This window comes from Apteryx mantelli, chromosome 2 (genome assembly GCF_036417845.1).
Source record: "Apteryx mantelli isolate bAptMan1 chromosome 2, bAptMan1.hap1, whole genome shotgun sequence".
Classification (NCBI taxonomy): Eukaryota; Metazoa; Chordata; class Aves; order Apterygiformes; family Apterygidae; genus Apteryx; species Apteryx mantelli.
The window spans coordinates 151,348,461-151,371,142 of record NC_089979.1 but is presented as its reverse complement, the minus strand read 5'-3'; the positions used below and the strand labels follow the sequence as shown (position 1 = coordinate 151,371,142).

The 22,682-nt window shown below is 42.0% G+C and overlaps 1 protein-coding gene and 1 long non-coding RNA gene across 2 annotated transcripts; both read left to right on the top strand.

The window, feature by feature from the left end:
• The first annotated feature begins 219 nt into the window (after positions 1 to 219).
• LOC106489941 (uncharacterized) lies at positions 220 to 22,428 on the top strand. Its single transcript, XM_067291811.1, has 4 exons — positions 220 to 262; positions 9,134 to 9,672; positions 10,994 to 11,060; positions 16,773 to 22,428. Exons 2-4 carry the CDS (start codon positions 9,211 to 9,213, stop codon positions 18,290 to 18,292), a joined length of 2,049 nt encoding a protein of 682 aa, XP_067147912.1. The 5' UTR covers positions 220 to 262; positions 9,134 to 9,210; the 3' UTR covers positions 18,293 to 22,428.
• Positions 326 to 4,774, top strand: LOC106490033 (uncharacterized). Its single transcript, XR_010883608.1, has 2 exons — positions 326 to 2,947; positions 3,885 to 4,774. It is a non-coding gene; the product is annotated as an uncharacterized lncRNA (long non-coding RNA).
• Positions 22,429 to 22,682: the final 254 nt, after the last annotated feature.

Genomic DNA, 22,682 nt, shown 5'->3' with positions numbered 1-22,682 from the left:
CCGCGCCCGCCCGCCGCCGCGCCCGAGCCCGAGCCCTGCGCCGCCGGCGACTGCGCCGCCAACGGCACCCGCCGCCACTGCCAGGGCCTGGAGTGCCGGCTGCCGCCGCGGCTGCGCCCGCGGGCCGCCGCCGCCGAGGGCTGCGCCGAGCCCGCGCCCGCGCTGCTGCGCGCCGCCGAGCGCGCCGCGCAGTTCGCCGGCGAGGACCTCGCCTACGCTGGCGCCGAGCTGGGCGTGCAGCTCACCTGCGACGTGAAGCCAGGTGCGTGGGCGGGCGGCGGCGCTCGGGGGCCGCAGGCGGGGCTGCGCTGCCCCGCGCCTTCGGGTCGCTGCGGGCCGCGGCGCCTCGGCGGGCGGCCCGGATCCTCGGGGCGAGGGGGCGAGGGGCTGAGCACCTCTGGGAGGTGTGTCGAGCTGGGTATGCCAGTCACGGGCCACTTCGGAAAATGTGGATGCAGCCCTGTGGCGCTGGTCTTCGTGATGCTTGGAGGAATTGCGGCTGCTCCTCCCTTCTGCTCTCCCCTTCCTTTCACCTCTACACACACACACGTGCACGCCTGCTCGTGTGAGGCCTGCAGCAGAGGAAGAGTGGCAAAGCAGAGGTATTTTTTGTTGTTATTTTTAAACAAGTGTAAGACTTAACTTTTCTCTCTTTTCACAGTCTGGTGTTTCTGGGGTATCTAATTTATAGCAGCATCGTGCGAGGCTTCAGTGGGAGGGACAATACTGTCTGCACCCAGGCCATGGATAGTGTCATCAGTAAGAAACTTGCTGCTGCTGCTGACAAATTGTCTTTCTGTAATAGCCAGAAAAAAAAAAAAAGGAAATTGCAGAGCCTCTCTCATTGCACATAATTTAGAGCACTTTACTGCGCTTGTCAAATCAGTAGCACCATAGAAAGTCAGATCCATCCATGGTTTTAATCACAGGTCAGCAGAAGATATTGTGTAATTGCCCGGGATATGTGGCTTTACCCACATGAAAAGTGTTAGCAGATCTTTAATGACCACGAAACAGTTAGGATTCTGGTTTAACGCCTTATTTGAAAGACATAAAAAATGAGAAAGAGTGATTTATTTTATCATCTGTTGATGGTCAAAGCTAATGGAAAGCATGAAGAAGACCCTTTGAACTTTGTCACATCCTTGTGGCTATTCCAAGAGCTGAAGCTGTTTCAGACAGTGAGAGCACATGTCTCACCTCATTTTGAACATCTACTTAGTCAAGTGACATCTTTTTCAAAACAGATTCTAGCACTTTGTGGTGATTCCAGTCCCAGGGCTGGCAACTAATCTCCCCTCTTCCTGGGCGTAGCTCAGCGGCACTCCATGTGCCTCTGTCTTGCTTGATACTACTCCCAGATGCCTTACAGAGTGTCTGTATGTGCCATGACCAAAGATGCACAGAAAATAGAAGTCAGTACACTCAAGCTCCATTTTCTCTATTTCTGTGCACACTCTTTGCACCTCCATCATAATTGCCACAACTCCCTTTTGAAAAAGGACCTAGGGTATTTGCATTTTCTTTGTGCCTACCAAGATCCATCTCCATGGAACACAAGCCTTGACAAATAATAGGGGCATTCTGCAGACAGAAAAGACTTAACACTTCTTGGATGGTGCTGAAAGCAGAGGAGCAGTATCTCCATGAAGGACCTTCAAAGAACATCAAGCCCAGTGTGACCTTTCTCCAAACATCCTCTTATTCCATGGCTGTCATTAGAGGACCCAGATTAGCCTGTGCTGCCCAGTCTCCAGTACCGTCAGCACTTAGAGCTAACATGGTGAGTTACATGCACCCATGAACTCCTAGGCCACAAGGTTAGGAGTTCCTTTGACATGGGACAGAAGAAAAAAGAATTAGGAAAGGTAAAGCAAAGGGGTTGGAGAGTGAAGTTACTGGGGATTTTGGAGACTCAACACAGAGTTCACCGTATTCTTTCGAATTTATGCTCTTTACAGGCGTGGTCCCAGGTGAGGTTTTGGAGGAACTGAAATGTCATTAGAAGTTTTCCTCAACAAAATCCTTGAACACATCAGGAATGGATTGCACCTTATGACCAGTGGCAGTCATGGATTTTTGTGTTTATCTCTTTTATATACCTTATTGATCCCAACCATACACACCTATGGCAGAGAGAAGCATCTTATGTTGGAGAGAAAGCAATGGACAGCACTGCCCACTAGACTGCGTAATACACTGGAAAGCACTGTCAGCACGGAGGCATATGGTGAAAAAACCTGTGCTAACACATGAACTTCCACGGGTAAGAGAGAGTTTTCAGTGAGGGCAACTGCACTCACATAGATGTTCCCTTCCCACTGCTGGTGTGTTATGAACAGTGAGTGACACAGACTGGGATCAGCCCACACCCAGGACCATGCAGCAAACATGGCAGTTGGTATGGATGAGACCTGCTGTAGAAATACTTCTGTACAGACTGGACAAAAGACAACATATCTGTGTTTTGTCCATTTCTAACACTGGACCTGGTGTTCACAAGGCAGCTTTCTTTCCTAGGAGTGGAAGAGTAGCATACTGGATTCCCCAACATCTAGCAGAAACCCCATGCTCTTGGCATCAAGAACAAAAAATAAGTCACGTTTTTGGTGTCCTCCAAGTCAGAGTACAGGCAAGCATCCAGTATTGTGCTCTCCCTGCAACCTCTAACACTCGCTGCATTCAACAGAGACCTCCTAGCCCTCCCTTTCAAACACAGCTCACCTGCCTAAGTACAGAGAATACTCTGTGTTCTTCAAACCCCATTCACAGCTGGAGCCCTCATCTTGGAAATGGGCATGGTTCTGCATAGCAATGGTCTGTCTGCTAGAACACATTGAGCAATAACCTGATAATCAGACATCTAAACAGGGGCAATGCATTCACCATGGTTTGAGAAGAGCTGCTATTCCAACAGCATCCAGTGAGCACGACAGGGCAAATCCAGGTAACGAGCATGAAGAACATACTTTGGTTCTAGTTCTCTAAAGAGCCTGCTAGGGGAGGCTGAGAGTTCTCAGAAGAACTGTACCCAGCCCATATGGTGGAGGTGGCAGCTTTCCTACCATGAAATAGTTTGGATAAATCTCATTATGCAGGAGTGGCAGGACTCCGTCTTACAGTCAGGCATACGCATGTGCAGTACTGATGTAACTCTGTAGAGAAAGATGAGATGCAGGGGGGACTGGCCATGGTGGTCTGGTGCGTAAGACCAGTAAGAGTCCCTCAGAAAGAAATCTAGGGACCTCTTCAGTGCAGGAGTGAATATGCTGCAAACAGCATTGGCTGGAGTCTCTGGGGGAAGCTAGAGTACACAAAGAGTTGCCTGCAGTACTCAGAGTGGCTGCTGTGTTCCCAGGTCTCTTTGCAGTGCTTTATGAGATCAGGCCTCTCCATGTGCTCAGCACATGACTTAAGTAAGTAGGAGGCAAAAAACACAGTATTTTTTTTCATGTGCACAGAACTTTGCCTGCCTGCAGGGTGATGTCTGTACATTTTATGGACAGCGCAGGTGTATGCCTCCAGCCCAGGCAGTCATACTTTTAGTTTAGGCTCTGGGAACTTGTCACACAGTAGCGAAGAGCACAGGCTTAAGACAGATTGTCTGCCACCTCTACAGCCTCACCCATCTCCCTAAATCTTCCTAAATCAGTCACTCCCGAAGAGGAGGTTTCTCTGGCAGCCATAGGCAGAGAGTTTTTCTAGGGGATTTCCATTGTGTTTAGATCAAGGGTGAAGGTGTGGTTAGTTCCTGGTAGAAGAAGGAAACAGAGGCAGTCTGGCTCTTCAGTTTCACATCTAAAATGCTGTAGCTCAAAACAGCTCAGGCATCTATTCAAGAAGAAACAGGTCAGAGACTGTTTCTGTCTTTCTCTTGTTTTTAGGGGAACATTCCTGCCCAATTACCATTTCAGCACGTCACACAGGCCAGCTGCATGGGGCGTACCTTTGCCACTGCAGACAGCAGGGGAGCTGGAATGCACTGGCCGGGTGACCCTAAGGCCACTTTTCTGCCTGTTTTGAGCCACCATCTGCAGGTGGAGACATGGTGGCCCACCCCAGCCTGTGACTGCCAGCTCTGTGACAATGCATGAGTCTCAGCAACTCTTCAGTCATTGCAAGAGGTCTCCGTTCCAATTTACCTGGTGGAGAAGGCTGTGTTTTGATGAGAAAATAAGAGTATCTGCTACCTGTTGCGTAGCCCCAGAAAAGACATTCATGTGCAGTTACATGGGGTGCAGTTTACTGAAATGCTTGCTGAAGACCATGCCTGACATCAGCCTTCCAGGATACAGGCCAATACCAGGGACTCTAGATTTCCAGCACTGTGTGTGTGTTTGCTAGCTCATCTGCATGAGGCAGGTGGCCCTGTTACCCTCTGCCTGCCGGAACCAGCACAGCCTTGCTGGGAGAATCACACCAACATCTTCATCATCGCTTCAACAAGCATCACTGGCACCACTGCTATGATCTGGAAAGCCGCTGCCAGCTGCAGCTGGACCACCACCTCTGTTGACCAAGCTCCTGTGGCCAGAGGAGGATGCTGGAGTGCAGACTTGTACTCCCTTTTCAAACTAGATGAGCCCATTCCTCCACAAGACTGCCAGAGCTATTTCTCAGCAGCCCAGTGAGTACACCTTACTTCAGATGAACAATTGGCATCCCAAAAGAAGGAATCTACAGGACCTGTTCTTGTTGTCCTATTGTTTTGTATTCCTCTATGTTTCTGCCCTCCCTTTCTTAATTGCAATTAAATCCTTCATTTTTCCCATCAGACCTATCTTTCTGTTGTTTTCTTTTGGACAGGCTTCTCTGCAGCTGCAAACACCCCCACTTGGGCAAAGTAATGTGCAGCTGCTGTATCTCATACCTGACAAGCCTAACGAGCAAGGTTGTAGATTCTCATGCTGTCACTAGCTGTGCGCTGAACAGTGCATAGAGCCTGTGACCCAGTGCTCTTACCTCCTGTGGTTACCAGGAGTGACTGGCACCATCTGATAGCCCTGTGCTCTAGGGTCCCACTCAAGATCTAACAGGGGCTAGTCTTTCTCCTTCCTCGCAGTAGGGTGACTGCCTGCTTTTAGGCCCTGACACTAATGCAGTGGCAAATTGTGCCTGAGGGCCACATTGTGCAGGCAGCATGCCCTCAAGGTGACATATATTCTTTCCAAGGCATACTAGAGAAATGTAAAAGAGGTTCATGTGTAGGGATTATGTTTGCACCATGGATAGATCCTGGAAGCAGAGATCAGATGCCTACAAAGCAGAACTTGCCATGGCTGTGTGTGGCATGTGTGCGCCAGGAGGGATATATTGCATCTCTGGCTGTAGGAACATCTGAATGTTGCTAATGGGTGTAGCTGTTTTATGCTTGTCTGGAGTATGTGAAAGGGTAGTTAAGTAGGATTGCTGGCCAATACTAATGTCTAAAACATCACTGGCAGTGGAATTATTCTCACATAATTTTAGATGTTTGCAATAGAGACACCCCCACCTGACCTGTTCACCCTGGATTCCTTTTATATAGTTAATGGAGAGAAACAATGCCACTCTTAGGGCACAATATAGCTGAGCTATTTTAAACTCCTACTTTAGAATTCTTTTGGCAAACATGAACACTTCTGCTTAATTGAACATAGTTTATTTTAAAAAGATTCTTCTCATTTGTGCAAGAGCCTTATTGTACTCTGTTGCTCTGGCATAGTGAACTGCCAATAGCACCAACTATAACGTGCAGTGAAGGGCCTCTTGAACTGGTATAAATCAGTGCAGCTAAGTTTAGTCATAGTACTGCAAAATCGATAAAAATGAGAGAAAAAAACAGACCAAAGAGTTTCTTAGGTTGCATATTCTCACCAGCTGAGCTTTAGACAAAAAAGAGCAAAGCTAGATTGACTGGTTGGAATATAGCCTTTGCCACAGAGTTTCATAATGTTGTGTAGGGAAGAGATATAGAAGGCTGGTCCATCATGTGAGTAGTTTCACTGCAGTCAGGACTTAAAATTACTGTCACTGTTACTGCCAGCAAGTCAGACAGTTACTGGTTGAAGACATTGCTCCTTAATTATGTGCTTAAAATTAAGATCTACCTTATGTGTTTAACTGAATCAGGGCTTTAGTCTTCCTTTTCTTTTTAACATCTTTGCTCTAATAGCTTTGCCTCAGGTGTGTGGTAAAAGTCCAGATTTCTAAGAGTGAATGGTTGAAACACAATAACCCTATCTTAGAAGAGGCTGTATTCTCCCTGTCTATAACCTTGTGGTGGCTGGAATCATTCAAAATACTATAGCTATTGGTCCGGATTTCAGCTATGGAGAACTGAAGGAAAATGGTTTTGGCGATATATCCTTAATTATATAATTCACTCCCTCCAGCAGTTCCCCAGAAGCGGTTCTCTAGCCTGACTTTTAAGTGATGCAAAGACTTTTGCTCCTTTCTGTGAAGGTTATTTCTTTTTTCCTTTTCATTGGGAAAGAGGCTCACAAGGGCTAGAAAGGGGTAGTTTAATACTGTTACTTTCATTACTGTTTGTTCTTTACAAACCTGGATTTGTTAACATGTCGAGCATGAAGTCAGGATCATCATTGAGAAAGGCAGACGGGTAAGCAGTTCATTTGCCAGGAACTGTGATGGCTGACAGTACTATGTAGCAGTTTACTAGGGGAATGCATTTTGATTTTAGCTTTTATGGTTTTATAAGAATATTATACTCGTTATTTGCTACATGTATATTATTAAGATCAGATAACTATATTGCAGTAATAGCATGGTACCCTGTTCAGACACACAATCCCAGCATGCTAGAAACCATGTTAATGCAGAGCAAGAGGGTGAAGTCCGCTTCAGAAAGCCTCCTACAGTCTGGGTGTGGGAGATCTACCAAGAAATAGTTATATAACACTAGTCAGCATGGTAGCCAAAGCCTCAATATGCCAGTTATCACAACTGTTTTTCTAGGCTTATATGCTGTATTTGGGCAGCTAAGGGCTGCCCTTTTCCTCACAGATTTTCCTTCTGCTTTGAAGACATGACTCTTACTGATACTTGGCATGGTCCATTTACACTGTGTTGTCACCTGTACAGTCAAAATACTTGGCACAGACCTGTGCTTTTCTGCCTGAACTCTCAGTCATAAGCTGGACTTCTGAGAGCACAAATTTTGTGAAAAGGAATTTGTTAATGTCTTTCCAGCCTCAAGCACAAGTGAGACATATATAAGTCTATGCAAAACACTTGATAGGCAATCAAAGTATGCATGTAACTCTTGCCCAGTATCTCTTGAACCTCTGGACTGATTTCAGGCAAATTTGACAAGGGAGAGGTATTAAAAGTAAGTAAGGTTGTATAAACTTTAGAAGAGATGGCTAAAGAGAGGAGAGAGTGGGATATGAGCATTTAAAAGTTTGCCTCTAGCTATTTTTAAGCTGATATGTCAAAAAGTAGCTTGCTTGTTGCTCTTCACTCTTAAGGAGAAAGGTAGTGAAGGTAGTACTAGTTATGAAGTCAGTGAGCTGAATGACATAAATCCACAGAGAATCAGGGAACGTTGGTACTGTTCACAGAACTACTTGCTCATGGTAGACTAGAAGTAGATCCTGGTGTACGATTTACCAGATATTTCAAAATTCTGGATTTCCAGCTTAGATGGTGAGTATGGCCTTTCCTGAATCCTGGTCTTTATTTTCTCAAATACAATGCCCTGCAAACTACCTCAATATATAAATGAATACTGAAAAATTGAGATGATTAATGTGTGCCTTATGTCCTGAATAAAAGTGATTGAAGGTCAAACCATTTTAGGAACCATAAACAGGAACTAGTTTTGGTCTTTTTCATTGTCTTGTTGGTGATGTTCTGCAGTTGCATCAAGAAAATTCAGTGCTGCATAAGAGCAGAAGAGGGACCATCCTGGGCTCCAGATTCTCTCTCCAGCAGTGCATGCTGCAGAAGTCTTGGGATGATATTTCCCTAGATCATTTTCCCACCTCCAAAAGTTTGTAGCTCAAAGACTTCCTTAGCCTGAATTGATGTCTGTGTATTTTTTAGCCTGAATTAGATTTTTATGTTATATATTGAGACAGCCACTTTTTCGACCTGTCTGTACTTTTAACATTTATTGAAACTGCTGCCTTCATTTATTGTCCCCTAATTCTTGAACTGGAAGAGACAGTGAAGAGTCTTTCAAAATCCACTTGCTTTAGGACACCATTTGGCACTGTAACGTAACTCTGCACAGCTGTCTCTTCTCCAGCCTGAAGAGTCCTACCTACTTTCTCATACTGAAGCAGTTCCATGCATTGGGTTATCATTGTTGTCCTTCTCTGAACCTTTTCAGGTTCTTCTATGACCTTTTTTGAGGTGGGGAACCAGGACTGTATACTGTATTAAAGATATATTAAAAATGTTTTGTTGATTATTTTAGTGGCATAACGATACTTTCTCTTCTGTTATATATTCCTTTTTAAATTAGTCCTAGGTTTTTCTTTGCCTTTTTTGACCTCTGTTGGGCTGACGATTATGTACCTCTGTAGCCCAAGATCTATGTCTAGATATATTTTCTCTAGATCTTGTTCCTGAGTGGTAATAATCAGCTCCAAACACAGCATTTTATATAAAAGCTTAGAACTGTTTTTTTCAGTGAGTGCATCATTTCACATTTATCTCAGTATTTTTATTGCTCATATTTTATTGCTCACTCCATATTGTAGGCATTTTTTGCAGCTGACCCTTATTTTTACGATCCTGAATAACTTAGTATTCTCAGCAAGTTTTATCACCTCACTTTATCACCTCTACAGTGAAAATTGACCATTTACTCTCTACTGTATTTGAACATGTACATCATGATGATTAATCTATTATTGACCTCCGGTGATGATTAATTTATACCCTGAAGCATAGGTCTTGATTGTGACTTTTTTAGTGTCCACAACTATAAACGTTGCTTATGAAATGGAACAGCTGGCATTCCCATGAAGGGGGCTGCGAAGAACAGCAAAGGAACTGGTCTTGTTATTATGACTTGAACATAATGAGAATTCTCATTAATGTATTAAAATTTGAATGCATTTGGAGAGGTAATCAAGCTGGAGAATTGTTTTTCTTGGACAATAATCTATCATTTATATTTCAGGAGAAAATGAAGTTCCATCTGAAGATGCCCTAATACTACAGCTGCAGCTTGCAAAAGGGCATGAGAAATTTATTGAAATGCTAAAAAGTCAGCAGCAGATCATTGTGGATTTGCAGCAAAAACTTGCTGAACAGCAGCACATATTGGTTAGCCAGCAACGGGAAATTCTTGAACAGCAAAGAAAAATGTATGAGCAAATGGATCTGATCAAAGTTCAGTATGGCATGCTTTTTGACACAGTGAAACAAATGTCATTTCAGAGTTTGCAAGAAGATATTCAAAATTATTTTGAAAGTCATCTTCAAGGACTTCAGAACCAGGTCAGAAATCATCTCCAGAAGTCATACTCTGTCCATAAAGTAGAAGTGGATGCAAAAGTGATTAATGTTGGGGAGTCTTTGCTGGACTGTGGTCTTTGTGAAAATGATGAATTCTGCAATTTCCAAAAGACACCTTCACAGTGTGAAAAATGCACTTTGTGTCCCGCTGGCTTTTTCCAAATGGCTGAGTGTTCTGCAAACTCTGATCGGATTTGTCAGGTGAAATATAATTCTGTATCTTTCAGTTATTGTTTAAGAAGTATTGTGCCAGACATACAGGGATAGATTATGGAAATACTTGCTCAGAGAGAGTGGCAAGATCCAGTTTGAAGCAAGTGTTTTACTGATTGGGGCTGTGATGCTTCGTAGTTCACCTGGAGTTTTCCACAAGTTTCCTCTTTACCATTTGTTCCTCCAAGAGGGGCACAAGTTTGCGCCTGCTGATTGTAAAGCTTTCACAAATCTGATGGCTGGCAGCACACAGATTCTGTTCATCATGGCAGGAAAAGACATCCTAAAACACATTCATTTATGCATGCTAAGTTTGTTTATTTAATCTCAGTTCTACATTCACTACTAGACATGTTTGAAAAGTAGAGGAAATCTTTATTAAGTAAAACTTAAGACCAAGCATTTATTTATAAGATCAGAAATAAAAGCTGTCAGTCAAAATAAATATAAAATGTAGTTCCAGCTTAAATATAACATATATAAAATGTATAACACTGATATTTTTATTATAAAATATATTTTATTATAAAATGTAAAAATAACATGTAAACACCATAAGATGCTTCTTCAGTCACTTTCTTTTATGTAGAAGTTCTAAGATGTGTGGAGATCTTGATATTTAGAGCAATGTTGTCTTGCCAAATGTTGCCCTCAATGCTTAGCTTAATGTGAGCCTGAACACCTGGTGACCTAAGCCCATGTTACTGAGGAGAGAACCTAAAAGCCTCTCTCTGTCCCCTCTCTATCTCTCTGCTAGTCTCAGTTTTCTTTAATGCTAGCATTTAAATGTAAATGTAGCCTGTCATTCTTTCCTCTTTACCTGCTGTAGGGTGAGAGGAAGGCTTGGTGACAGGAAGGATTACTTTTAACATTCACCTTTCTCTGGTGTTTTTCGGTTAGCACTTCCTCCCAGCCTAAACGCCTGTAAGAGCTTTTTGTAGCACTTTCTTGATTGTTACAATGTCCTCAAGACCAGTCAAGTAATGCAGCAGTCTCAGGGATATAGTACTGTCTTACAGATCATGCATCATAAAGAATATTGGTTGTACAACCAATCTGTTTAACTCATGATCTGCACACTACAGTTTTCTGTACAGACCATACAACCCATTTGGATACCTGGGTAATACAGGTGACAAATCCCAAACAAGTTGCCTTGCTCCAACATGCCTATGAGAGCAAATCCCTCTCCCTCCCTACATATGCCTTTTGCAGGGAAATGGGTGTCACAGAGCCTGAGGGAGAAAGTGCCTGTTTCAAACTTAAGTTATGGGTTTAAAGTGTTTCAATATGATTCTTGTGTTTACAGGACAGAGATGAATGCACTGAATCTCCAAGCATTTGTGGTGAGAGGATAAAATGCCTGAATACGCCAGGTAAGTTATATTCTGTTATAGTTAAAGAGCAAAGATGATTAGATTTTCAGGAGCAGGCCAGAGAAACAGATAAGGACTCAGAGCTGTTTGTGAGTAATGACATGCTCAGCTTGCTGGAATCAAAGGGTATGAAAAACACTCAGCTGTAAGTTGATAACAGTTCCTGTGGACAATGAGCTATTTAGGACATAATACCCATCGGAATTTGGATGTTCCCCTTTACCTTATTTTCATAGGTTTTTATATGCTTTGGGCTTAATATCTACTTTTGACCTTTCGTCTTGTTTATGTGGGTGAAAATGGCATCAAAATCAAAGGTATTATTCCTAATGGAGAAGAATGGTTGTCATTTCCCTTCTGCTGCACAGCGCTAGCTGTTTGATTTGATCTAATGAAGGTTCCTATAAGGCCCTTCTCCTTCAATCTCATTCTCCCTTAGTGATAATATTGTCAAATAATGAGGAACAATCAACAGTTTTCATCATTTGCAGGGTGGGGTGGTGGGTTTTCAGACGTTTAGGAGCAGGTTTGGCTGGAGTTGTGCACTGCAGACTTCTCCTTCATTAGTCCTCATAGGAATCAGACACAGAAGAGGAAAGTTAATAAATGTACTGAGCAAATTCTATCCAGGTGCTAGGTTTCTTTTTACTTGTCTAGTATTTGGTCAGCTGAGAAAGACTTGGAGGGTACTCTGTGATTTGTGAATATAGCATTTCACTGGTTGTGATGGCTACCTGAGGACTCCCAGTAAAATAACTGAGGGAAGGCTTTGTCAGGTTATGTTTTATTCCTCCTCTCAACTTCTTACTTGTAAAAAGAGAATGGCCTCTCTGAGGGGGAAAGACTGTTTTCAGCTCCATATGACTGATTTTATACTATTCCTGCCCTACCACTGGTGGAGAAAAAAGTAGGTGGGAGTTGGTCATAGGAAAGCATTGGAAGAGGACATGGGCTCACTTAGATTGTCCATGCTTTGTCTGGGCAGGAACTCTAAGGGTTGGATGGAATTACTACAAAGACCACAAGAAGCTGGAAATGACCAGAAGAAGAGAGCACCTAGTGTTGCATTACATGGCAAATGCTGTAGAGGAGGTACTGTCAAAGTTAAAAAAGAAGAGAGGGAGGCAAGACTGTTCTTATAAACAGCCTTAGCAGTGGGTAGTGAGCCGTTAGAGGCAAGACAGCTTAGGAGAGGCACAAAATTTGAGCCAGTACATTGGAAAGGTCTAAGGCTTTATCTCTTCTTTAGTAAAAGGCTGAGTTGGTGTGCTTGAGTTGGTGGTTTTGTGGAAGGAAGTCCGTGGGGCCCCAGTCCTAGGGAAGGAGAACCAACAATGTGTTAGTCATTTGGTGTTGCTCTAGTTTGTGGCTTAGAAGAGGAACGGCTATAAGGAATTTATCCTGAGGGCTGTGTGATGGGGGGATCTAGAAAAAGTGGGGGAAGCTATGCCACTGCTGGAGGGAAGTGAGCAAGGGGAAAATATTGCCATGAACTAGGCAGATAGTTGTGGTCTGTCAGACCACAGAAAGTCAATAGCAATGGATCTGAGAGGAAAGAACTCCTCTTCCTCTTTTTCCTCCTCTCCAGATTTTAATGGTGGCCCATAAATATGTGAAAGCAAACTGTCTCCTGTCATCTGGATCAGGAATCAATGTCCTGTCAATGTCCCCTTCTGCTATGGAAGAGAGAGTGCTCTTCTTATTTTTTGTTATTAAAGAAGACTGCTACTTTATCCTGTCCATTCATGATAGCTCATTATCTTATACAAGTGCAATTAACTTGTCAAAGGGGAGGCTGAAACTGGATGTCTGGTTTGGGTAATGTAGGGTAGATGGGGATGTGATCTGACATACGAGTTCCAGATGTTGCGTGTGGTTTCTTGAGCTGCACGCAAAGAGTGTTGCATCTATAGAAACTCTTGTTCTCTGCACAGTGTGAAGGAGGACAGAGCAAATAATGGTAAAGAAATGAGTAACTAGGAGCCTCTCGTTCCTCACCCTTCTACTTTCCTCTGTATCATATATCCTCTTCACCTGCTGCTTTTTCCTCTTGTTATCTGGGATGAGAGTTGTTAAGGTAGGTGATTAAAGACTGATCACAGAGGAGCAGTGACAGATGGAGGTACCTAATCAGTGAAAATGGAGCACACTGAACTGGCTCCTTCTTAGACTATCCCAGGAGAGTGATCAGAGCGTTGTCCTTGGTGTGAAACCCAACAAGTGGAGTTGGCAAAGACACTCTCTCCCCAGAATGCCGTGTAAACTAAGGGGGACTTACTGTGGGATGCAGGAGGAAGAGAATTATGGGATTGTGTAGAACTTATTACAGGGTGTTTTAAAGAGATTATGGGAGTGTATGAAATTTATTATGGGGTGTTCAGTGGAAGCTAGTGAGTGCTACAATTGGACTAGCTGGTAAGTAGGATAAGAGGTCTGAGTACCAGCAAGTGGAGTAGGACCACAAACCTTGGGGGCTCATAGGTCCAGATGCCAGCAACTGGAGGAGGCTGGGGGTCTCTGTGCCAGCTACTGGAGAGACTGTCTAGGACCAGCTACTGACCCACATTGCATGTGTGTGTTCCACCAATGGAGTGCAATCTTGATCAGCCAGAGAGGAGGAACAGGATCGAGCCATCTGTGCTATACATGTTAGTGTGAGTGCTGTGTGAGTTTGTGTGGGTGCCAGTAAAGACACCAGGTTCTGTCTGTGTGCATCTGTGTGGCTGGCCGTGCTAGCACTGTGTGCGTGTGCGTACCTGCACATGTCCATCAGGAGTACATGCTCAGCCTCATTACTGGCTGCATGTAGGGACATTGAACTGGGGCAACTTCATGTCTATGGGGCTGAGAGAGGAGGAATTCCCCTGGTTTTTGAAGGCAGCCAGGTTCAGTGACCTCTGACAGAAGTGTGCTTTATGGAGTGAGCAGCCCTGCTTTCCAAATAAGTCTGTGCTAAGCAGCCATGCTTTGTGGTGGCTCCCCCTTATTTAGGCACTGCAGGTTTGCCTTCTGCAGGACAACCCTTGAAAAGACCCCAGGAAAGGATAAAATACTGCAAAGGCAAGAAGTGGTGAATAACGAGAACCTAAACAGATAACCCTGATTTGTAATTAACCAGGCTTCTGATATGATCCAAATCTGACATAGAGGATTCAAGACGGTGATGGATTCCCAAGCTTAATCTTTATCAGGCAGCTATGAGCAGCAGCAGCAGCAAAATATATGCATGGCTACTCTAATTGCCTTGGCAATTGCCTGGCCCCCAGGGACTGCGATGGCTGGTGAGCATGCTGCAGAGGCATTTGATTTCACAAAAACAGCTTGAGTACAGCTGGGCCAGTCTCTGTAAAACCCGCTGCAGCAGTGCCCAGAGCAGGGGCCAAGAAGAGGTGGGAGAGCTTGTCTGAGAGGTGGTAGGGAGAAGTAGAAAGCAGTCACAGCATATTACTGTGCTGGCTTTTTGCTGTTCGGCCAACATTTGCTTCTTGACCTCTTCTGGACTGACAAAGGGTAGGATGCTGCTCTTGCCACGGTGTCTACAGTATAAAGCAGCCCATGTGCTGCTTTGAAGTCACCCATCTCAAATACATGCAGTGGGAAACACCTGCTGCAGATTTAACTGAAAAAAAGACTAGACAATGAATTGGAAAGAGTAGTCATCAAATGTATTTGTAAAATTTGATATTTATCAAAATGCTTAAGTATGCATTAATAATATTTTAAAAGAAGCAAATAGCATAAAGATATTTCTTATGCATTACTGCAGATCTTCTCTGCTATGTAAACTGGCTACATTTGTGTATTCAACAGGAGTTCATCTTATATTTCTCAATGCTGGGGGAGCAGTGATACGACAAGTAGAACAGGTTAAAAAGTTTCACGTCAGCAATTCTACCATGGCAAAAAATTATCTACTTTCAAAAGGAAAGTTCACCATGGACATTTTTCTATATTACCCATGGGATGCTTTTGTTTGGGAAAAAAAAAAGTTTTTTTTCTTTGTTTTTTGTTTCTCATTAAAAAAGCCAGAGACACTTTTGGGAGGAACAAAGTGTTCAGTTTCTCTTGATTTTTTTTTAATGGAAAAATCTTACTTTTCTGCAGTTAGCTCTTGTGAGAAAAACATACCTGGTCACAGAAAGAATGTTCTCACATCATAAATTGTATAGTCCTACGTATCAGTGTTAGTGAAGAATCACTGCTTAAGTGAATGAAACATAAATAGATGAAGAGATATGAGGGTGAACATATGACGCCTGTATAAATTAACACAGTTTCTGGTGTTCTCAGCTGAGCAATGTAGTATCAGAAATGAATTTTAGCCAGTACTCTGACCTTCCTTGTGCGCCAGGTGCGTGTGCATTGCTCTGTCTTGCAGCTCTCAGTACGTGTGGTGTGCTTTTCTGCTTGCATCAGTAATCTGCATAGCCCTCTCTGTCCTGATTTTAGCAATGCAGAAAAATGATCTGCTGGGGTCCATGTCCAACGCATGTATTCCCAATCTCAGAGCAAATCCCAGCCCAGATATAACAACTTTCCATCTGATGAATAAATCAAATGCATGCATCTAAGGAGCAATTGTGAATAAAATAACATGGTATTTAGATTGTAAAGGATACTTCTGAAAAGCTTTTAGAAAGATGATTGTAGAGTTTGGTTACACCTGGCCAAAACACTCAAGCGAGCACATTTTAGTGATTAAGCTTTGAGGCACAAGCTGCCAGTGGTTATTCTTTAGGGTGCCCCAAGTTTTGTTTATTGATTTAGACTCTGAAGGCCCAGTGTGCAAAGGTGCTGGGCACTGGCTGCTCCCGCGGGAGTCAGTGGAAGCTGGCACTGCTCATGGAAAATTGCTGTAGAAAATTGCAGGCTGCTTTTAAAACCTGCTCTTTGAGTGTGCATTCTTTGATCCACTGAGGTCAAGGTGTGCCATTCAGCAGCACAAAATTGCCTTATTTAAAATAAAGTAATTCTCAAATAGCGCCTCTAGATACTCCTATGATGTTTGCTGCAGTGTTTTATTTATGCCTTACAGGTTTAGACTATCCCAACCACTGCTGTCCTCTGCCCCAGGGCAATGGTTTTCAGGTTTTTAAATGTGTGGACTTCCGCATAATGAATTTAAGCCTGCTGATTCCAGTTTTGCTTTTCCTACTTGTCTCTTGAGGTTCTTTATAACCAGTACACTGAATGCCTGGGGTCCGTGGCTCTCCAGCTGCAAAGCACTGCTTTAGCAATCACAGCTACAGCAGTGCTACCCCCTTATCATGACTGGGCAGGCAGTGGACATTTCTCCCTGTGTAGGTGAACTCTCCATTAGCTGAAAATGTCTTTGCTGCTCAGTGCAACCGTCAGTCACCATGCCTTTTGCCTAAGGGAAGGGAGAGAGGGTCTTTGTAGCAATATTGTTGTACCTGATCCTTTACTGGTTTGGGTTAGAATTGTCCCTATGCCTCCGTGCAGCCCCGTCTTGCTCCTTTCCCACTCTAAACCCCTGGATTCAGCTTGGACAAGGTGAGGTACCCCTAGTCGTTCCTCTGTTTGAAATCAAGGATCCTCCAACAGTGCAAAGTATCTGATATATTAATTTCAGTTTTCTCTCTTATGATTAGATGTGTTATCAAAGATACTTGATATGTGGAACTGTAGAGTTCTTATAACATTTGGTGTTTTAAAAATATAACAACTAAAACTCCCATTTCCTGTGAACAGGTGGTTTCCGATGCCTTGGAATTGCTGAGAAAGATGCAGCTTTGGGACTGTGTGGAGAGGAGTATTTCTTTAATAAGGAAATGCAGGAATGTCAGGCGTGTTTAAAATGTGAAGAAGGAATGGTGGCCATGCCTTGTTCCACCGTCAGCGATACCGTTTGTTCAGCAACCAGTGAAAACAAGCTTTCAGAGTCTTGGGCCGCAAACATCATTCTACCCTCTGCAAAGTCTGGCATCTCTCAGGTCTACTCTGGCTTAAACTTGAAGATAAAGGGAAAGCTTCCCTGTGAAATCCTATCAGTTGAAGATAACAGCTTGGTATTCAGGCAGCACGGTCTGTTGTGGACTGACCTAAATTTTGCAGTAAAGCACAACTGCAGGAATTTTTTGCAACTTTCCTTAAAGCTAAATGGAAGTGAAGAAGGTTATGAACTGAGCGGTGTTCGCATTGAGCAACCAGAGGGAAAATATTTCCAGAGCACTAGTCTAAGTAGTGCTGCTGAAGTGGAGCCCAGCCAAACGCTTTCTGTGTTTTTGAGGAGTCCAAATCAATTCTGCAATCAAAGTAAAGACTTACATATTTATGATCTTAATACCCCACTCAGTTTGTTTTGGTTGTCCCATGACACAGGTGCTGTGGCAATCAATGCACAGATGTCAACAGCAGTGCATTACCAAACCAACTATCGACCTACCTTTAAAATAATTTCTGTTTCCGACCCTTACATGCTAAGTTTATCTCATGATGGCAGAGCTATAAAGTTCACTGAAACTGGTGTTGTCAAATTTGTGTTCCATCAAGCACTGTATTCCATGGGTCATACGTGTGTCCGGGAGGGCTTCTCCTTAATTTCTTACATCAACAGGAATGGTACTAACAGAGAATTAATGAATGTTTTTAAATCTGGGGTAAATTACAGAGACACATCAATATCTGCTTCTGGGGCCACAAAAGTTGGTGCTGGAGATCTGATTAGCTTTGAGATACTTTCTCCTGCGCAGTGTAATGTTCGATATTTTGGAGACAGTTCTGGGATTAGTATGTTTAGCCTCATCTGGATCCCTTCAGTAGTTTCTACTGCTATATCAGCCACAGTTTCTGTTACAGGTCTGCCTACTGGAGCTGTGAGAAACAAATTACTGGATTTCACCCAGGTCTCATCCAGTGAGAAACAAATACAGCTGGTTTCTTCTGGACAGCTTGCTCAGAAGTATTTCATTTTTACCGAAAAAGGAATTGCCAGCATTGCCTTTAACTTAAAGCTGATCCACTCATGCAGTGTGCTCAAAATGACTCTCAATCAGTTGACCATGGATCACATGCAGCCCACAGCAATTGCTCAGCAGATTGGTGGTCAGATGCCAGAGGGAAGCATATGGACCAGTGTATCTCTCCGTGCCTCCTTTGAAGTCCATAATGGAACGCTGGTATCAGTTTCTCTTGACTGCGTGCGTGGAAGGATCAACCAGATCACTCATGAACATGGAACCAGTGTATCTATTTTATGGATTTCGTCTTAACTTCTGTACAGTGAAGTTAGCACAGAACTGGGGTTTAAATTGGATTTGGATGCTACTCTGATTCTACAGATGTTTGACACCCTACGCTGTGTGGAAATGTACAGAATGTCCCACTAAAATACTCTCAATTTTAGGAATATTTAAATATAATCTTAATTGAATGATCAGTATTTAAAGAAAAGAGAACTGGTGTTCCAAGATATTACTCCTGTTAATATTTTCAAGCAGGAGAACATTGAATTCAGTTTGAACGCTCATATTTTTAACAATGCAATCTCCTAAAATCAGTTATTTGTGGACTACAAAAAAATGCAGGTAATATAAATACAAACCTTTTAGTACTGAAACTGAAAGTGGCACAGACAAATAATCAAAACTTGCTTTCAGATTCTTCACTGTAGCAGGCTAATACCAGGACTGGATGCACTTTGAGGCTAATTTATCTAAATCTTATAAAATGTTGTGCTTTACGTAGGTGGAGAGAACGTGCCTCAGACTAGAGGTGATAATATGGCAACGTTGGAGCATACATGCTTAATATTCTACTAATGGACCTGGGTGAAAAATAGAACATTGTTTATAAAAAATATAATAATTGTTCTCAACAAAGACATTGAAACTAATGATCATTCTAATTTCATTCAGAAATAATCTGGTTTTCAGTCTCCTGGGAAGGCTTTTTCCCACTTTTCCTTTTAGTTTTTGCCAACAAAAAATTGCATGATGAGAAAGAAGGAAGACTATTAAAAAAAGGAGTATATAGGGGAAAAGCAACAAATACTTAAAATAATATCTTGAAAATGAAACTTTTTGAAATGAAACATTTTTATTCCATTTCTTATTGACCACATGTGTCTCTAACCAAAACAGATCACCATTCACAAGAGTATTTATTTTGCTGAATAGCTGCTTAGTTTAAAACAGTTTTTTTTGTTAGATCACTCAGTTAATTCTAAAAAGAATAGAGGTATTCAGTGACACTGATTTTTGTCTTCCAGTTCTTCCATCACACTTTTCTTTCTTTTTCTAGTCTGTGAAGACTGTCTTCTCTCATTTTCTCCTTTCTTCTACACAGATGCCGTTTCACTGTTCTTTCTCATTTCTTTTGTTAGGAGTAAATGCTCTGTCACATAGCAAAAGCAGCTCAACTCTTTCCAGCCTTCCCTCACCATCCCTATTGTATGTGTCACATACACAATTACGTGAAAGGGGCATTGATAATGCACTCGCTGGCTGGTGAACATCAACCTTGCTGAAAGCAGGAATACTATGCATGATATAACAGTAATGTAGGTGTCTGCCTGAGTACATATATGTAAAATATGTGCACTTTCCTATGCTCTTTACCTGTTTAGGAGTTTGTCACACTGCTTTTGCTGTAGAGTTTCCTCCCATAATTTTCTGGAAAAGGATGAATCCAAATACAAGGACTTCTATCTAGTGGTTCTATTTTTATTTACAATTTTGTAATCTTGTCTTTAACACCTGTAATTATCCTTCCCTTATCCTTTTTGCTTCAAGTTTATACTCAAGTTATAGATATGTAGGTTTAGGATAAATTGCTCTCCTGTTCCAAACAGGGAACACTAATTTTACTTTGCTTCCAAAGTCCTTCCTTTGCTGCAAAGTCTAAACAGCCCATTGCAAGATACCTCACTTAGGTATTGTACTGAAGCCAGCATAACCTTGCAAACTACAATGAATTAAATCCAGGTTTCACTGAGGTCTGTGACATAGGTTCTAAGTGACTTTGAGTAGCCAGGCTCGTTCATTCTGACTGGGACATAAGCAAGGATGGATTAAAGCTAATATTGAAAGTGTTCAACATTTGCAAAATACTGTTATCATTACAGAGGATATTTAGCGCTGAGAAAGGGAGACTTCTGGAGTTAGAGTGCTTGTATCTATTATATACAGTAGGAGCAGAGCAGTTTTTCTGGCTCCTTCACTCCAGAAGTCTACTTAGACTGAACAAAGAGAAAATGCCCCAGGAGCTGACATTTTCTGACATATCCATCTGCTTAGTAAGATGAGCTGGTCCCATCACTCCTAGGTTGTTTCAAGGCCATCTTATCTTCCCTTGCAGACTCCACTCTACAAACAGGTGATTTTGCTAGGAGAGGTCAAAGGGCTTCTTCCTCATGGAAGCAGGTAGCTCTTTTCTTTGCAAGAATGCATGAGACATAGGAGGAGCTCTTCATAGAGCAGACCGAGATATTTCTAAGGTAAGACTTTAGCAGGGGACAATGTTAGAGAAGGCTTGAAATAATATGCTTGTAGTTTTGTTTTGGAGGAAGTTAAGAAAGTTGCTTTCTCACAGACATAACCCCTTATTTTTCTTTGCCATTTTGCTCTATGCAATTGTTTTAAAGGTGCCACCCCATATCTACCAGTGTAATGGCAGCTTAAGAGTCATTCTGGATTTAAACCTGCGTAGCAGCTATCAGAATCTGACGTTAGACATAATCTGATGTCTTTAGCAAGGTGCAGATGTTGAACATAAAATAAGCATTTGCCTACATATAGGATAGCATATAGCAAATCTTATGGCATGATTTGTATGGGTATGTTATATCTGAGTGAGATGCAGTATCAGTGGAATAGGAAAGAGACTGACTTTTTATGACGCTCAGATCCTGTATCCTGCACATGTTGATACTTCTTACATTTAAATGCACTGTTATTAAAGGCTGCAGAAACTACCAGGCAGGGACAAGTGAACGTACTACAGCTAAGAGAGATTTCAGAGTATGAATTCTTCAACATAATAAATCTTTTTGAGGACTCTTAGGGGGGACTGCCTGTAATTGCCCTTAAATGCAAGGTAGATTTTAGATGCACAGTGGCAGAAATGCAGTATTTGGCACCAGTCTGGTGGTGTTAATGCATCTAATGCTGTTTTGCTAATGATGTCATTTGTGAGGAGCTACTCAGATGATGAAAAGATCCAGTTTCTTCTAAATACTCCTGTGAAATATGTAGTATTAATTACAAAATACAACAAGCTTAACCATATGTCAAGAAAAGGCTGATTGTTTGGGCCTTTTTCCCAACTCTCTAGTAAAAAAAAAAAAAAAAAGCCTGAATCTGTAGGTTGGTCCACCTGCTGAACTTGGTTATAGTAATTTGGAGCAAGTATGTTGGAATCAGTGTGGGTTTATGCTAGTTTAACTAACAGTGTAGTGTAGCTTTTGTAGCTATGAAAATGATATATATTACCTTATATCATGCAACATAAGTGGTGTGCTATGATCCTAAATAAGATGAAGTTCAAAAGAAATCAGACCTGATGTACATGAATGCTAATTTATGGCACTTATTCCATTTGCCGTAACTAATTGCATGTTTTATTCTTGACAGGTATATCATGTTATATTTACAATTCTTGAACATTTTTATTCATGTTTTCATATGGTTTCTTTCTAATTTTAGCACAATATAATGCTGTGAAGTACAGAATTCATTTAAAAACTTCTTTTATTTTGCGTCTTTTGATACCTTGTTCTTGAATATAGTTAAAATATCTGGAGATACTCTCTCCAGTCCTTGCTTCCAGAGAGTGTTTCCAGTGAGGGTATTCATAAAGTCGGGTCTTGCAGAGTGCATGTGAGGCTTGCAGAATCTAGCCATACAGAAAAAGTTAGAGTTAATACATCTAGCAAGCCATGAGGTTATTTCACCTGTTATGCATATGCAACAGGTTGTTATAGAAAACTCTGCAGAAGGAAAATCATTTAGGTCTACTCATATAGGAGAAAAAGGATTTGGCTTACAAAACCTGCATCAATTTGTTGTGAAACATTTTGCAGGTTCAAAGACTTTACCTGAATATATATATTACTGTCAATGAAAAGTTTTTATATTTACTATAAAGTCAAAACTGGGCAGACTATGTTAAATATCCTTTAATTTAATGTTGTGGTTGATTTCTGTGTTCTGTGGTCTCTGCTGCAGTTTGTGCAGATTGTGTGGTGAAAACTACACTAGTTTAAAGGGGTGTTTTTTTAATCAAATTTCCTACTTCCAGATATTGCCTTGTTTTAAAAATACTGTGTAGACACTTGTCTGTGTTAATGTTTTATCCTAATTTTTTTAATAGAATTTTTCTGAAATAAAACAAAAAGACTTCATTGGTGTTTATGTTCTGTTCTGAAGAAGGCTTATTGAAGTCAATGGAAATTTTACCACTGACTTTTCTGGGGCCAGGATATCATAGGTGTTATCTGAATTAGTTACCTGTGTTTAAGTGACATTAAGTGAGAGCAGTAGCAGCACATTTCCAGGGATCATCTAATCCACCTCTTTTCTGTTCCCACTGTCTTAACTGTAAATTTGAGTAGCTGGAAAAAAGCATTTGATGCTCCTACACTAATAAATACTTGTGTCAGAA

Coding starts and splice junctions, on each gene's coding strand:
- LOC106489941 (XM_067291811.1), top strand. CDS start 9,211: ATGCTAAAAAGTCAGCAGCAGATCATTGTGGATTTGCAGCAAAAACTT. Junction 9,673..10,993: donor ACTCTGATCGGATTTGTCAG/GTGAAATATAAT, acceptor TTGTGTTTACAG/GACAGAGATGAATGCACTGA. Junction 11,061..16,772: donor AAAATGCCTGAATACGCCAG/GTAAGTTATATT, acceptor TCCTGTGAACAG/GTGGTTTCCGATGCCTTGGA.